Source organism: Cavia porcellus, unplaced genomic scaffold (genome assembly GCF_034190915.1).
Source record: "Cavia porcellus strain 051 isolate PalLab524CR breed Dunkin Hartley unplaced genomic scaffold, mCavPor4.1 scaffold_9, whole genome shotgun sequence".
NCBI classification, from domain to species: domain Eukaryota; kingdom Metazoa; phylum Chordata; class Mammalia; order Rodentia; family Caviidae; genus Cavia; species Cavia porcellus.
Window position 1 is genome coordinate 72,366,733 of NW_026947492.1, and position 16,718 is coordinate 72,383,450.

Below are 16,718 nucleotides of genomic sequence, written 5' to 3' on the forward strand. Positions count from 1 at the left end.
ATTAACACTTGTAGCAGTGAAATTTTTATGAATTTCCTGAACTTATCAAATAATAGCCACTTACACAAAACATCTATGAAAATAAAAGCAGTTCCTTCAGTGGTGATTATTAATAAGCATTACAAGTCAAGAAATTTCCCTTTATAATTACTCTGTAATTATGGTAAATTATTCTTCATTTGCTAAAACTCTTTCCTAAAAAATTGTACTTTGATTGGGCATATGATATTAATATTATATAGTTAACTTCTAAAACAAAAAATTAGTGAAAATAGGGCAGGTGATTATCACTCCTATTTATGGACAAGCCAGAAGTACTCTTGAGAGTACTTACTAATGCTCAGATGGGCAAATAGTCCTCACCTCTAGAGCCACAGTATGATCACCCTCCTCTCAAGGTGTTTAGAGACTTGGGACAGATAACAGATAAAAATTAGTTGTTGTAAGTGTAGATGCTTTGTAAGCAGGGTTTTTTTTTTTGGCGGGGTACTAGGATTGAACTCATGACCTCACCCTTACCAGGCAAAAATGCTTGAGCCGCTGAGCTAAATTCCCAGCCCTGTAAGCAGGATTGTTATATAACTCTCTTATAAACTCGAGTTCTTGAAATATGAATGAATGTTTGCCAAGTATCACTGTACTTGATTATACCCCTCAAATTTTACAGCAGAAAGTTGGGAAGAAGTGACTATTAAAGACCCTAGAACCTGTGTCAATAATGATTTGTTGCTAATACAAAAGACCATTGTTAGAGCTTCCAGTAGGATGTTAATCTTTGATCTAATCTTCCTCCTCATTAGTCCCTGTGATTCTGTCTACAGTTAACACTGCAATTGAATTACACTGTTGACAGTTGAAACTGAACTATGTATTTCTTAATTATGTCCCTCTGGATGGCACACAGCAGCTGCCATGGATGCTGATTCTACATAGGACTTAATTTGTGGGCTAACAGGCTTGGTGGCTACTCTGTCAGGCTGCTTCTGGCATAGAACCAGCAAGCCATGTGGTCAGGACACAGAGGACCTCTTATTCCTCCTTGCTGTGGCAGGAGGTTACTTACGCAGTTATCTACAATCTGTTCTCAGCGATAAGGAATAGTTAAAAGGAGTCTGTTTTCTGACAGTTAAAAAAAGGTTGCCCTGTTTGCCAGGCCTTTCTGTCATGATTAGTGCCTGGGTTTGTTACAAAAATAAAAATTGTATAGGAGCAGAAAACATTCTGGTCAAGTCTGAAATAATTCACTTAGGCCCGTGACCGGTCAAGCGTGGTGTTAATGGCTGGTGATGGATGCGTCTGTTCTCTGAACAGTCATTACCTGATCTTGTCCACTGCTTGTCTGAGGTGGACCAGCAGCAGCAGTTAATCAGTCCCACAGCACCAGAATCTAGACTTGTCTGTTTCCCATTCAGAATTTGGGCTGAGAGACTATTGATGGGAATGTGGCCTCCTTTCTGTTCTGAGAGCTTGAATATGACTGGAATTACTCATTTCTTAAATACTTGCCATCGAATAGGAACTGACCTGAGAAACCATTGTGCCATCTGTTTTTTTGTTGGAGGATTTTCTTTCTTTTTTAAGTTAGGGATAGTCAGCCATTAATTTATTCTTACTTGATTCTTGGCAAGTTATATTTTTCGAGGAATATGTATACTTCACTGAAAATTTCTTTTCTTTCTTTCTTTTTTAAAATCGATACCAGGGATCAAACTCACGACTGCCTGCTTGCAAGGCAGGTGCTTGTGTCACTGAGCTACATCCCCAGCCCCTTTACTGAGAATTTCAATTTTGTTAGCATTTTGTAGGCCATTCAATTTTAAGATTACTGTACTTGTTATATTTCATGTTTTATTCTTTTTTTTTTTTTTTTTTGTCTTTTTCGTTTTTATCGGTACCAGGGATCGAACTCATGACTGCCTGCTTGCAAGGCAGGTGCTTATGCCACTGAGCTAAATCCCCAGCCCCTCATGTTTTATTCTTAATATTTTATTCTTCTCTCTAGTTTTAATCAATTTAACTAAAGATGACTTTTTTTTGAGATAGATTCTTAGTAAGTAGTGTAGGCTGGAACTGAACTTGCTGTTAGCTCAGACTGGTTTCAAATTTGTAACTTCCTGCATCAGTCTCCCAAATACTGGGATTATAAGTGAGTGATCTCACCCAGTCTGAGATGGTGGTCTTTTTAATTACAGCTTTGTTGAGAAAGTCCCATTGTGGTATGTGTATGTATTATTCTGTAAATAGCTATATGTATTGATATCTATGCATTATAAATATGTCATATATTTATATTTAATAGCTGTGATATCTGTTCATCACTTTTTCTGCTTTCTTTAATACATCTCTTTCAAAACTTACTTTCAAGAATCAACCTATAATATGTATTTTAAATTGACTTCTAACTTGTCATAATTAAAGTGCTGCCTGACACACTTTGTGATTTTTTTGGTTCTTGATTCATAGCCTAAACTAGAACATTTTACATTTATGTTGTGCAGGTGCCCATGAGGTGTGTGCATTTTTTCCAGTTTGGTTCTATATTTGCCAGTTATATCCAATTTGTTAATTATTTCAGTCTTCATAGCCTTACTAATTTTTTTTGTCTACTCCATCTTAGCACATTATGAGAAATTCCTATCAAATGTTTCTGTAGAGATCTTCTGTTTGTTCCCTCCCTTTGCTGAGGACTTAAGATTTGCTTCCTGTTGCTCTCAAGTGGCTCACTAAAACTCAGATTTTATTCCATCAGAGAATTGGCACCTCATGTGTTTTTATTATTGAGGTTTTGAGCTCAAATGGTTTCTTCCACTTCAGTTGCTTTAAAAACTATGTTTGTATGCTTATGTATTTTTTGTATGTGTGGGGGTTCTTAGCATGTTTTCTCTGTATAACTAGTCTGCTCTCTGCCCTGTAACTGTTAAGAATGCTTTAGCATCATTGGCTCTTGGTCCCATTCCATTTTCAAAGCCAGCAGTAGAGGACTGAATCTTCTCATTATATCTCTCTGACCTATTATTCTGCCTTCATCTTCTGACCTGAGAACTCATATGATTAATGTAATCTCCCATCTCAACAACCTAAACCTTAGTCGCATCTGTAAAATTCCCTTAACCATGTCAGATAACACACTGGCAGGTTGTAGGGTTAAAATGTTGGTATCTTTGGGGGTCCATTATTGTATCCACTGCAGTGATCAGCAAATAACTTCCCCCTTTTTCCCCTGCTCACTTGGAAACAAATTGAAGGGTAGACAAAGGATCATATAGAGATCAAAATATCAGCTTTAATACATTATTGACATGAGAAATTGGCTTGACCTAATTCTGTATTAGGGTCATAAATCCCACCCATCCTACACATACACTCCAAATTGAGCATAACCCAATGTTGCAAGCTTCCATTTTTTAGATGGTTTCAGAAAACTTCCCTCCAAGACAAAGGCTATATCCAGAAGAGGAGGGTAGAGTTTACAAAGGTGGCGTCTCTGCTTCCTCCCTGCAGAAATATAAAGACATTAATAGTTTAGTCTTGAAACAATTACTGAAAGGTTAATACTAAATCTATTAAATTTTAATTTGTGGTTTAGAAATCATTAGGTGACCTCTTACAAGCCTCAAAATCTAACACTGGTTGAGGTGCTCTGTTCGGGCAATGGTTTCAATCTAGGCTTCGTTTTAGAATCACCTAGAAAGCTTTCTTATTACTTCAGGTCGTTCTTACACCATTTAAATGAGTATTTCTGAAGGCAAAACCGAGGCATCTGTAGTTTATAAAATTCTCCATATGATTTCACTGTGATCTAATGCTGAAACCCTTTGTATTAACCTGTCTCCCCTAATAGAGTATTTTGTTGAAAAGAAAGTAAAATGCCCTGAAAGAGAAACATTTTTAGAGCTTAAGTATGGTTGAGATGGTTGGAGAAGTAATCTGGGGAGAAAGAACCTGATTTTATATATGGGCATATTCAACATTAACACTTTTCATGACGGGGCTGTAATCTATAGGTCTTGGTACCAGCATGGTATTGATCTGTTATCTTGTTTATGTTATTCTGTTAATCCCCAAAGAAGAGCACATATTTTCTGCATTGAAATATGAGGTCCTGAGTTTGATTCCCGGTGCAAAAAAAGAAAGTGATATTTTCTTAACTGTTATATATGGTCCTTCTGTTTCCATTTGTTTCCTCCATGCTTGTAATTTTTTCATAGGGGTTACTCATCTTCAGGGAATGTAGGGGTATCGACCTGAGCCTTCCAGACCTGAGTCTGCCTTTTCTAAGGCTGGGCCTTAGCTGTTATATCGTGCTGGACTATTGTGTGGCCAGTTGTGTTGATTTCTGGTTTGAGGTTTTACTAATAAGTGCACAGTAGGAATTTGGCCCTACCCTTGTGGTATGCAGAGGCCTGTAGTTTTGATTTCTCACAGGGCTTGTGTGTGTATGCATGGTTTTATTAACACGCAGGGGCTCCTTAGCACTTTACAAGCTTTTCTGCCATTGTGTGAACTGTCTCAGTCTTCTCTTCACGAACCAGGAAATATTTAGGGGTGCTTTCTTTCTGCGTTCAGCTTAATGCTGTCACTGGCCTTAGCTTGTAGACCCCACATCCAATCCCATACCCTTCCTCTTTCTGGGTCTTTGTTGCTGGATTACTCTGAAGTCAGTTTGAACTTAATTCACCATTGAATTTATTTATTTTTTCTTTCTCTTCTGCAGTCTTAGCTCTGCATAGAAAACAAAAAGGAGGAGTTATCATTTTCAGCTTTTCTGTTTGTTCACTGTTGGGGAAGAGGACTCCTGGAGATTGGGTGTACCCTGTTGCCAGAAGTTCCCCTGAAGCAATGCACATTTTTTTTCTAGGGTGTCATGTGGCAGGCCCGAGATTTTCTAAAATGGTTGTTCTGTGAAAATCCTACCAGTGCTACCCATCTTTATTTATGCAATTGCGAAGAGAAAGAAAGCTAATCAAGAGTGCTTAGAGGGAATCTGTGTTTATTCACTTAATTTACTGTCCATATTGTCTAGGACCCTATGGGGACTTTCAAAGTTCAGTAAAACCTAGGGTACCTAGGCAAACTCAGTGTCAAACTTGACTCTCCCTTTTTTTATATTTAACAAGTTAAAATTCTTACAAATGGTTATAAAAGCCATAAATATTATCAGCATTAAAATTTTCTTTTTCGTGTATATTTATATATACACATATACCTGTTTATTACTTTCTTTTTACTGAATAGTATAAGCAGATATTTCTCATGTTTACTGAATTTTTAAACAGTATGCGAATTATGTTCTTTGAATGTCCCAAACATTCAAAATTTGGGCTGGGGATTTAGCTCAGTGGCGTAAGTGCCTGCCTGGCCAGTGTGAAGTCCTGAATTCAATACCCAGTTCCCCCACGCACAAAAAAACTTGGGATCATTTTCATTTGCCCTTTTTCACAATTAAGAAACTGTTGATTTTTATTTTTTAATTTTTAAAATTTTTTTAACTATGGGAAATAAACCCAATGTCTTTGTACTAAGTTGCATTGCCAGCCCTGTCCCAGTTTTTATTTTGAGACAAAGTCTCATTAAATTAGGAGGATTCCCAGGATGAGCCAGAATGTGTGTTCCTCCTGCCTCAGCTTCCCTAAATGCTGACGTGGAGCTGTGCTCCACCATACCTGGCAGATCATTTTTGTATGTTATTCTGTAGCTACGTGGATATTGTGGCAAAGTTTTAGAAAAGGCATATTATAGGGGTGTGTAATGCCCACGTTTATTTTTTGGATTAATTTTGAGTTTCATTATATTAAAAAATGTATACTGAACAAGAAAATAAAATACTTCTCTTTTTTTTTTTTACCGGTACCAGGGATTGAACTCATGACTGCCTGCCTACAAGGCAGGTAGGTGCTTATGCCGCTTAGCTAATCCCCAGCCCCTAGAAAATAAAATATCAATTAAATAAAATATTAATTCTAATATAATGAGTGTATAGAATAAACATCCACATTTTCAACATCAACTGCTTACCTGATTGCAAAATCTAAAATATAGTGCAGAAATGAATTCTTATGTGAACTACAATGAAAGTGCAAACAAAAACTGCCACAGAAATCATCTTTGCTTCAATTATCACATCGAAGGCAGCCTTCACACCTAACAGCAGTGTGTTCCATACAACAGTCTTGCTTACACTGGCAGCACATATGCTTAGCTTTCCTTTCCTGCTTGGCAGATCACACTGATATAGGGGAATGACACTCCCAACCTATGGTGTCCAGAATGAGATCGTGTTCTCTAAAATCAAAGAATGAATTTCAGGAACAACAGAGGTTAAGAGTAGGAATATTTATTGAGAGAAAGAAAGCTTCTGTCTGAGAGAGAGACAGAAGGGGCCCCGAGTGGGTTGCCAAAGATTATGTATTTTCTTGGGATTATTATAGAGTAAAGGCATGAAGTGAGGACAGGAATAAAGTTGGGGAAAACTGGGAACTTGCTGTATTTAGCCAATAAGATTAATAGGTCAGTAAAATTGATTAAATTGGGAACAAATGGGAAAGTGAGTCACGTAGAAAGCAGCATTCTTAGAGAGCAGTGACTCTTCCCTAGAAATTGGAATGGTGATTCTTGACATCCAGGTGATCAGATTTAATCTCTAAGGATTATACTTAAGGGTGTGGTTGCATTTGTTTTGCCTTCTATCTTGAGATCTGGCCCAGAGCAAGAGGTGTGTGTCCTCTCCAAGGTCATCAGACATCTGGTCCTCTGTGCCAGCTTCTTCGAGAAGGAGGACCTAGCCCTAGCTGACTGCCTGTAGTATTTCTAACTAGCTCAGCAACCTGTAACAATACTTACTTACCTCTTGTCTTCCTCTTTTGTCAGGAGCTTCCTATGACAGAATATCCACTTAACAGGAAAATGACATACCATTAAGATAAAATAAATACGTATTGAGGGTTTAGACTATACATCAACATTTTCTGTATCAGCTGTTTGCTAACCAGATCTAAAAAATAACAGCAGAAATAAATTCCTATGTGAATTACAATGAAAATACAAATAAAACTCTACCATGAAAATAATCTTTACTTCAATTTTTACACCTAAGGCAGTTTTCACACATGAGAACAGTGTGTTCCATATACAAGTCTCATTCCCACTGATAGCACGTGTGTTTTGTTTTCCTGTCTTTTTTGCTAGGATGTACTTGACATCATGCTGGTCATCCTACTTTCTTAGGAGCTTCTTGTGATGTTTCACCTGTCTGTTGATGGGGTTGAGTTCTTTGGACAGATCTAAACCATTCTTCCTGTGCTGTAACTGATCATTTATCAATTCTAGTCCCTATCTTCTAAGAAAATGTCTCTGTGTTATTTGTGTTTATTATTTTCTTTGCAAACTATGAAACTGTGTCTGACATGTTTGGGATCATTGATCAACACTTTATGTTTTGTCATAGTAAAATGTCACAGCAAAAATGTCATAGTTGCTGTCTAACTCAACAGCATCTGCTCTGAGTTTCATTTTGTTGTAAAATGTGACCACTTCTGGTTTCATTTGTGTTAAAGATTCACTATCAATCTTTTGTTTGTCTGTTTGTTTTGAGATAGTGTCTTTCTATATAGTTCAAACTAGCCTGGAACTCACTGTGTAACATAGGCTGACCTTGAATTGAGAGGATCCTCCTGCCTCAGCCTCTTGAGCTGGGATTATAGGTGTGCACAAGCAAGCCAGTTTCATTGTCAGTCTTATCATGGTGTAATATTGACAGTGTTAATACTGCCTTGTCTTTCTTCCCCATGTACGAGGCCAGTGTTAAGTCTATCTAAAATCTAAAGTGTGTGCTATACATTTCTGTATTGTGAACTTACAGCCTTTGTTTGGGAATCTCAGCTTTGTTCTTGAGAATACTTTCTGAGCTGGTCAGCTGGTGTTCTTTTAGCAAATGTAGTATCAATGAGTAACTAGTGAACCAATTGATATTTGGGTTACTTTTTTAAATAGGTACAACAAATCTGTTCACAAAGTCATGTGGCTTATTCATGAAAAAGACCTAGTAGCTGAGTTGAGAATAAATTTCTAAATTCAAATTGTAACATGTCTTCCCATCTCCCAAAGCATATATTTTTATGCCACATTTGAAAGGCTTCAGTGATGCAAGTTGTTCATCAATTGTTGTGTATTCAAACAGTGTATGAATTGCTTGACAGTTCAAAACAAAGCTTTCAACAAATGAGTGAATAGCAGCTACATTGTAGGATATTTTTCTTTCTTGGTGGGTCTTTTTTGTCATCAAAATATAGGCATATATTGAAGGAAACCAAATCTTTTGCATGTCATTATTGTTCTAAAAATCCCAATGCCATACCTGTCACTTCTTCATAAATCTTTTAGATTCTGACAATTAAAATGATGAAGTCCTGCTATGAAGTTCAGATAATAGTGTCATGATAAATATATTTTTGACTATTACTATTGATGCATATAGAATGTTTCCCTGCATTTCCTTATCAAATGTATTTCAAGGCATCTTATAGTATATCATCTCCTATAAACAATTTCTAACATTAAATCTCAGGGTTGGCATTCTATCCAGTAAGTTTTTCTGCTAGCAGGAGCCTACTATCATTTTCTGACCTACTTCTGACATTGGATTTTTTGGGTATACATGACCATTTTGTAGCATTTTTGCTAGTTAAATTATTTACATTACAATTCTCTTCATCTAAATGAAGGTCTTCATTCTGTACTTCATTATCTGTCATATGTCTAGCATGTCTGTCATTTATTGCTAACTTCTTTGGCTTGCATGATTCAGGACATCATTGATATCCAAGGCCCCTGATGACTCATTTTCAACCTCCTTCCGAAGTTGTAAAAGCAGATTTTCTGTGACATTGTATTAGATCGGACCAATTCTACAAAAGAAAAAAAAATAACAGAAAAAATATAAATACACAAAAATGTACACATAATGTGAGTAAAACTCACCCACTTACACTTTTTTTTTTGTATTCTTTTTTTTTTAATGGATTACATATTGTCATCTTAGAAATAATTGTTCAAGTCACAAAATTAAAGCTTGTAAAGTGGACATTCCATCAATGATACTGCAAACAGTTCTGTTCATTGATCCAATAAAACTCTGTGATATCATTTTCTATCTTATACACTTAAATATACATGCAGTTATATAGTTTGGAGCACTTTCTTTTCCTCTCTTTTGTACCATGACTATTACACATTTTGGGTTTCATTGCTCCCACGGTTCTTATTACTTTTTTGGAAGAGAGTAAAACCAAATGTGACATAACAGAACAGAATCGGTCAAGTCAAAAGGGTGGACATAATAGATAATGTAAAAACATAATACAAGGTGATCAACAATGGTTACCATAATGCCTCCCGCTATCTCTAATAGAATTGCCTATATTGTTAGTTATAATACAATTGAACAAAACAGTAAAGAATAAAACCGACAAAACCAAAACATTGGAGACATTGTAGGTCTTCAAAAGTAGATAAAAGTCAACAAGAATGGGCGTCATAATGAATCTCATTATCTTCACAGCTGATGCCTAAACTTTCGAACCTGATACTATCCAGCAAAAGAGAATAGGGGAACATCAGTTAAAAACCAGATGGTGAGAGTAATACAGGGCTTTAAATCAAGGTAATGAAAAGTCAAAGTAGGTTACTATAATATATCCTGCTATTTTTTTCCTTTAATTAAAAGGATAAAGATAAAAAAGTAAATAATGGAGTGGAGATTGAGATAAAAGAGGGCATAACAACGAAACAGCGCAGATCAAAACATAACCATTTAAGCAGAATAGTGTTTCACCACCAGATAATCCTAACCTAAAAGTAGTTACCATATTGTCTCTTTCTTTGAAATCCTTGAGTACAACTTCGTATACTGTAGCATTAAGTATATCAAAACAATGTAAAACCATTCAAGAGAATGACAGCATTACAGAGTATTTAGAATCGACTAACAGAAAATGAACAATGGTTTCTGTATAATCTCCTTGTCTTTAAAAGGTTTTTGCTTATACTATCGTACATAATAAAATCCAATAAGATTCAGCCTATTTAGACCATTGGAGACAGAAGGACAAAAGCTAGATGAGACTTCAAAACAAGATGATACTAAGTCAGTATTACCTATTAAGATGTCATTTTCTCCAAAATAGCTGTTCCTATCATCCAATCTTCTCTGCCTCATTTCTGTTGAGCTCTTTTTCTGTCAGTAGCTGTCAGTTTGTCTTCTTCATTTTGTTCTCTGCTCCATTCGTTGTGGCCTCTCTGCCATTATTTCTGGATTCTTTGTATTTTTCTTTTTTTAGAATATCCTGCAATACTCTCTGTAGAGTTGAATTGGTGGTTGCAAATTCCCCCAGTTCCTCTTTATCCTGGAAGCACCTTGTTTTTCCATCAATTTCCAGGGACAGTTTTGCAGGATATCTCAATCTTGGCTGGAGATTATTATCTTTCAAAGCTTGAATTATTTCCCCCCACGCTCTTCGTGATTTGATGGTTTGTGCAGAGAAATCTGCTGTAATTCTGATGGGTGTTCCCTTGTAAGTGGTCTGTTTCTTGTCTCTTACAGCTTTTAATATTCTGTTCTTGTATTGAATTTCTGGAATTTTTATTATTATATGCCTGGGTGTTGCTCTGTTTGGGTTGTAGGTAGCTGGGGTCCTGTATGCCTCATACATCTGAGTATCTTTACCTTTTGCTAAATTAGGAAAATTCTCCTGGATTATTTCTGTGAGTAGCTTTTGTAGTTCACTTGTTTGTGTCCCTACTTCTTCTTTTATGTTCTTAATCCTTAAGTTATGGCTCCTCTTATCATCTTCTTGTCTTTGTATTATTGCTGTTTGTTTCTTTGTTATTTTTAAGAAGTTTTTCATTTCATTCTCCCATATTACAAGTCTGCCCTCCAGTTCAGATAGTCTGTCCTTAGTTTCTTTCAAGCTGTTATGCCAGTCTTTGATAACTTCTTAGTTTCTTGGTAGTCCCTTTGAACCTGCTTCACGTATTCTATGCTTTCTCTGTTTTCTCCATCAAACAATTCTCCCCTTTTTTTCTGTTCTTCCATTCCACCACCTGTTTTTTCTTGGGTGGTACTTAGCATTTCTCTAACTATTCTGCATACTTCTAGCTTCAGGTCGTTGATAACTTCATTCCTGAATTGGTCTATGAGGCTCTCTATATGGCGCCTTATGTGTATTGGTGCGGTGTCTGCTATTGCCTGTTTCTCAGAATTGGGGGCCGAGGAGCTTTTCTTGTTGCTGCCTCTTCCCATGCTGCCTCTTCTTCTCTGTTCCTTATATATGCAAGCTTATATAAGAGGCCCAGCTTCTCTCCCAGTCAGCCACAGCCTGATTGAATTGCGCCAGTTAGGTGTTCCCGCTCACCGCTGCGCACCAGGGAGTTACGGACCAGGCAGCCTACGCATCTCCCCTCCCGGCCACCGTCAGGCTCTGGGATCTGGGTTGGGCCAGCCTACGGGGTCCGCCGGCAGCGTCACGCAGGCCAGGCACTTTTCACCAATCCCGCCCGAGAGGGGGATGTGTGGCTGGAGTCGCCACCGTGCCCTGCTCCCGCAGGACTACTCGGGCCCAGAAAGTCCTCTGCTGGAGTCAAACTGTGGTAGAGTGTCAGTTTCTCTCACTCACCTCACCACAAGTCAGTGCACGCCTCCCTGCTGTTCGCAGATTACCGTTCTCAGAGTGCGCGTCTCTCTCTCCTTGCCGAGCCACTGTAGAGGCAGCGAGCCACTGTAGAGGCAGCCAGCCGCCGCGCGGCGGGAAACCCAAATCACGGCTTACAATGGCTCGGGGTCCAGCCTCCACACCAAGGCTTTTTCTGTTCCTGTTTTAGCACCAGGACTGCATTCCAAGTTGGTTTCTCTCAGCCCAGTTCGTTCCTGAGTCAGCAGAGCATATCTCCACCTGCTTATGTCTCCTTAGTCCGCACCATTCCTGGCTTCTGAGCCAAGTCTTTCAGAGAGCCTCCGGTAGTTGCTGTTATCTGTCCGCCATGTTCTCCCGGAAGTCCACCCACTTACACTTTAATCCATGTGAATACACTTCACTCTTTGTATCAAATGCTTGGGTATTATCCATTTGTACCGATGTGTATGTCTCTATGTATTAGTTTCTGGATGTTCCCTCAAAGCCTCATATGTCTTGGGGGACAGGCTTTTCAGAGATGGCTGAACCTAGAGTTTGTGGTTGATTCATGGTCCAGTGCTAGGATTAAGAGTGTGAGTGTTCCACCTGCCCTAGGATGGGCAGCCTGCATATAAGGGACAGGAAAAGTTGTGATCCAGGAGTCCCTCTATCACACACTTTCAGAAAACAAACTGGCAAATATTAAAGTAAATGCTTGCTTCAGTGTGGATTTCTCATTCCCAAACTGCCTGGCAAGTAGAAATTCGGCTCCTGGGAGAATAAGGAAATAAGAATTAGCTATCAGGACTGCAGCATAGCCAGGAACATGTTAGTCCTACAGCTCACATTTTCTAAAAGAAGGTCTAGGTTTCAAATATTTCATCCTGTTGACCTTATAAGCAATCTAAAGGCCTTAGTAATTCCACCGTCTAAACTGTGGTGTTTTTTTTTCTTTGTTTGGTTGTTTTTTTTGTCTTTTTGAGACCAGGTCTCCCAATGGAGTTCAGGCTGGCCTTGAGCTCACTTTGTAGCCCAGGCTGGTCTCAAACTCACAATGATCCTCCTGCCTAGTCTCCCTACTCTTGGGATTACAGAAATGTGCCACCATACCTGGCTTAATAAACTCTATTTTCTAAAGTGTTTCTTATTGTTAGAAGACACACAGAAATCCTTTGTTAGACTGTGTCACCCTAATTTTGGTTTGAAAAAATTGTATCACAGTACTTAAGAAAAGACTTTTTTTGTTTTTGTTAAATGATGGGGGTTAGGAATGCAAAAATAGTCTTAATTTGGGTGCATCAAATTAGAAAAAGGTGATTTAGTATCCCACGTCTCTGACAGTATATGGGCACTTATTCTCTTTATCTGGTCATTGAATTTTATGTGCAGGCACTTGGTCATATCCCACCTCAGCATCTACCAGGTAGAGGGAATGATGCTGGGAACTCAACTACATATAACATATACTCTGCTTTCAGATACTTCATTGTCCAAAATGGGGAGATGTGATATGTAATAATTAATAACAGTTATTAATCCAATATAGAGTTGACAAGAATTTCTAAACCTTGAGGACAAAATGGACAAAAATAGAGTAAGACTGTCAATCTTCAAATAATTGCTAATAATAATAATTAATTCAAGTTTATAAGAATATAATAGGAAATAGAGATCTCTCAGTTGAGACTATCCAGAGATTCTGATTCACTAAACCATCAGTAAAATGAGTATAGTGTTATTCTTTATTGTTATAAAATAAAATAGTCAAGCATAGGGGCCTAATTAAAGCACCACTATTCATTTCTTTTTTTTTTTTTTTTTTTTTTGTCTTTTTCCTTTTTATTGGTACCGGGGATCGAACTCACGACTGCCTGCTTGCAAGGCAGGTGCTTACGCCGCTGAGCTAAATCCCCAGCCCCCCACTATTCATTTCTTTATACTTTTGTGATTGTGGTAGTTCTCAACAGAGCTGGCCCCTATGGCATCAGCTGGGGTGGCTCATTTGGGTTGGAGCATCTTAAATGGCCTCTTGCCCATGTCTGTCACTGTGGCTGGGATGACTGGACAGTTGAGGCTGCCTTTCTAATAGGGTAACTTGGCTTTATTATGTGGTGAGTTAGGGTCAGGGAGGAGGAGTAGAAACTGTTAGACCTTCTGACATCCCAGGCCCAGCACTGGCCCAGTCACCCCCACTGAATTCTAGTGATAAGAACACCCAAGGTCAAGATCTATCTCTTGATGAGGGTAGAGAAATGCCTGTACAGGAATGGAAGCAACTTTTGGTGGCCATCTGTGTGGTCTACCCCATTGACTTAAAGGAAAACAGTTGATTCACTTAAAAGCTGAAGAATGGGATCTCACTATTTCAACTAGGAGGTTTTTGTCACTGATGAAGGCTTGCTATGCTCTTCCATTTGTATAAGTATGCAATCATCATATATCAGCCTCAGCAGGTTCACATTTCTGTTATGCCTCTTCCTACCATGTCCAACCCAGATCTCATAAAGGAGATTTCTTCAAAGTTTATATTATGAGTGATTCTACCAAGGGAGTAGTAAGTTTCTAGGCTTATCAAGTCTTCTCTCCTCTCACTGCCTTTGCTCTTGACCTATTAATTGATCATGGCATCCACCTATCTTACTGAGGTTTCCCACTCTCTGTTGTTTCAGGTACTAAAACTGGTGCAGATCTTAGTGATGGCACCTGTGAGCCTGGACTGTCTTCCCCTGCCTCCTATAAGAACCCTTTCCCAGTGCTCCATCTCATTGAGGACTTGAGACTGGCCCTGGAGATGCTGGATCTTCCTCAGGAGAGAGCAGCTCTCCTGAGTCAGGTCCCTGGCCCAACAGCTGCCTACATAAAGGAATGGTTTGAAGACAGCTTGGTGAGTAAGCCAATGGCCTGATTGGGGAACCACTGAGAAAAGTCATCATGCAGTCTATGGAATGCCACCACTTGCTATTGATCCATTCATACACTTTCCAGTCTTTCTTGTTTCCCATCCAGCTATGACCAACTCCTGTTGGTTGGTCATTTGTAACAAGAGTGTAAAGTCCAGTCAAGTAGCTTAAAATACTTAGCTTAAAAGCTGCCTGTCTGTGAAAAGAAGAAATACAAAGCCAGAGAGAGTAAACATGAAAGATCCCCCAACCCCAGGATTATATCTACTACTTGCTGAGTTATAATCTGTGACTGGGGTTTCCTACTTTAACTGGATCCAATATGCCTTTATTTATAACACAATCTATAGCCTGCTTATTCGATTTCTTTACTTCTGCTCCTACTTTTTGCCCTAGAACTACTTCCTGTCCGTAGAGTAAAGATTTAACTCTCCTTTGCCTGTTGTCTAGTCTAGGCATGCAGACTTGCTCATCTCCAGGGGGAGCTATTGAGTAACCAAGCTATAAATCCATTATAGCTTTGGTTCCCTATCTACTTCCTTATGAAGACCACCAGTTTAACCTCAAGAGACTAGTAGTATCTGAAAATGAATAAAATGAAGAGCTAGCCTGCTGAGGAGGCCATCTGGAATGTAACTCTATAAGGGCTAGAGGCAGGATGCTGGGAACCAGAGGGAGAAAGTATGTTATTACCTATGCTTAATTTAAGGATGAAGTCTGAGTTGCAGTCTTCTAATGCTAGAGTCCTCCAGACCTGATTCAGAATTGAAAAGTATGCATAGAGATGGGAAGGCAGGAACAGGGGCATCAAATTAGGAAGAAAAGGTTAATGTGGAAGACCACAAACCATGGACACTGAGACATCCTTATCTGAAGGCCAGTGTCAGCGTGATTAGACAGATTATGTCCAAGATGACCTAGACTACTTTCTGTTTCAGAGGCCTCTATCTATAGAGTTGCATCCTTATACCTTATTCTGAATACTAAATAGTTCTTCATTATATTGATATGTGTGTTATTTAATATTTCATTATGTAGGCTGTCTACCTGGTGTTCTGTATATAAACTGATACCAATATGGCATGCAGAATATTGGATCCTAAAGATGTCCATACCATTGATGGCTGGAACCTGTGCATCTTACCTTAGACAGTGAAGGGGAAGCTTGTCTATGGAATTTGAAATGGAATATGAAATCAGTTTTAAATTTTCTAACTTTAAAATAGGGAGACTGTCCTAAACTATCCACTGAGCCCAGTGTAATCACAAGAGTCCTCATAAAAGCTTTCTCTGCTGTTCTCTGAACTCTTTCAGTAGGCTTGAGTGTCTTATTTGCTTTCTGTCAGTCCTTATCATCTCAAACCAAGAGATTAACTGGAGGATCTTTTTAAATAAAAACTCAGTCAATGCAAAGTACAGAATTTCCTTTTTTTAAACTTCCTCACTGTACAATTTACAGTGGCTATGTTCCTTAGTAATTTTCTATGCATGCACCTTAATTTAATTTATGTGACAGTTTTTCTAATATTGACATTTAGATTATATTTAATCCTTCCCTAGTACATAGTATTGCTGCAGTGAATCTCTTTAAGAAGAAATATTTGGTATTTTCTCTACATATTTTCTAGAATATAACTATAGAATTTGGGTAGCATTACCAGATAAAGTATAGAATGCTCAGTTAAATTTGATTTTAGAGAAGCAATGAAACATTTTTACTAAGTATGCTCCATAGTTTGCAGAAGCTGATAATTCTAATCCAAAAACGTTGATATCTTTAAACCTTTTGACACATTTTTAAAATCACTTTTCAGAAGAATTTAACCATTTTTATTTTCATTAGGAGAGTTTAAGGTAATTCTATAAATTGTATCCTAATCAACTATAATTGATAAGATTAAAAACAACTTTACTAATTCACAGAGGAAATATTTTCCTATTGTTTTTGTATTTCTTTGTTTAATGGGAAGACTATAAACTTTTTAAGTTTATTAGTATGTATTCTTCTGTATCACTTCTAAGATTTTAATCTCGTATCCTATGTAGAAAATTCTCTGTACAGGCATTTCACATATAAAGTATTTTACTAATGTATTTAAATGATTGAAATAATTTACAAATAGAGAATTTTCAAGGGATAGGCGAAACAATT

General features: G+C 37.9%; 1 protein-coding gene across 9 annotated transcripts in view; it reads left to right on the plus strand.

The window, feature by feature from the left end:
• Positions 1-16,718, plus strand: part of Ppfibp2 (PPFIA binding protein 2) — a 148,603-nt gene that overhangs the window by 35,011 nt on the left and 96,874 nt on the right. For all 9 annotated transcript variants that reach the window (XM_063256658.1, XM_063256659.1, XM_063256660.1 and 6 more), the window contains exon 3: positions 14,336-14,550. In XM_063256658.1, the coding sequence (XP_063112728.1) occupies positions 14,336-14,550 (215 nt within the window). The remainder of the gene's footprint in view (positions 1-14,335; positions 14,551-16,718) is intronic.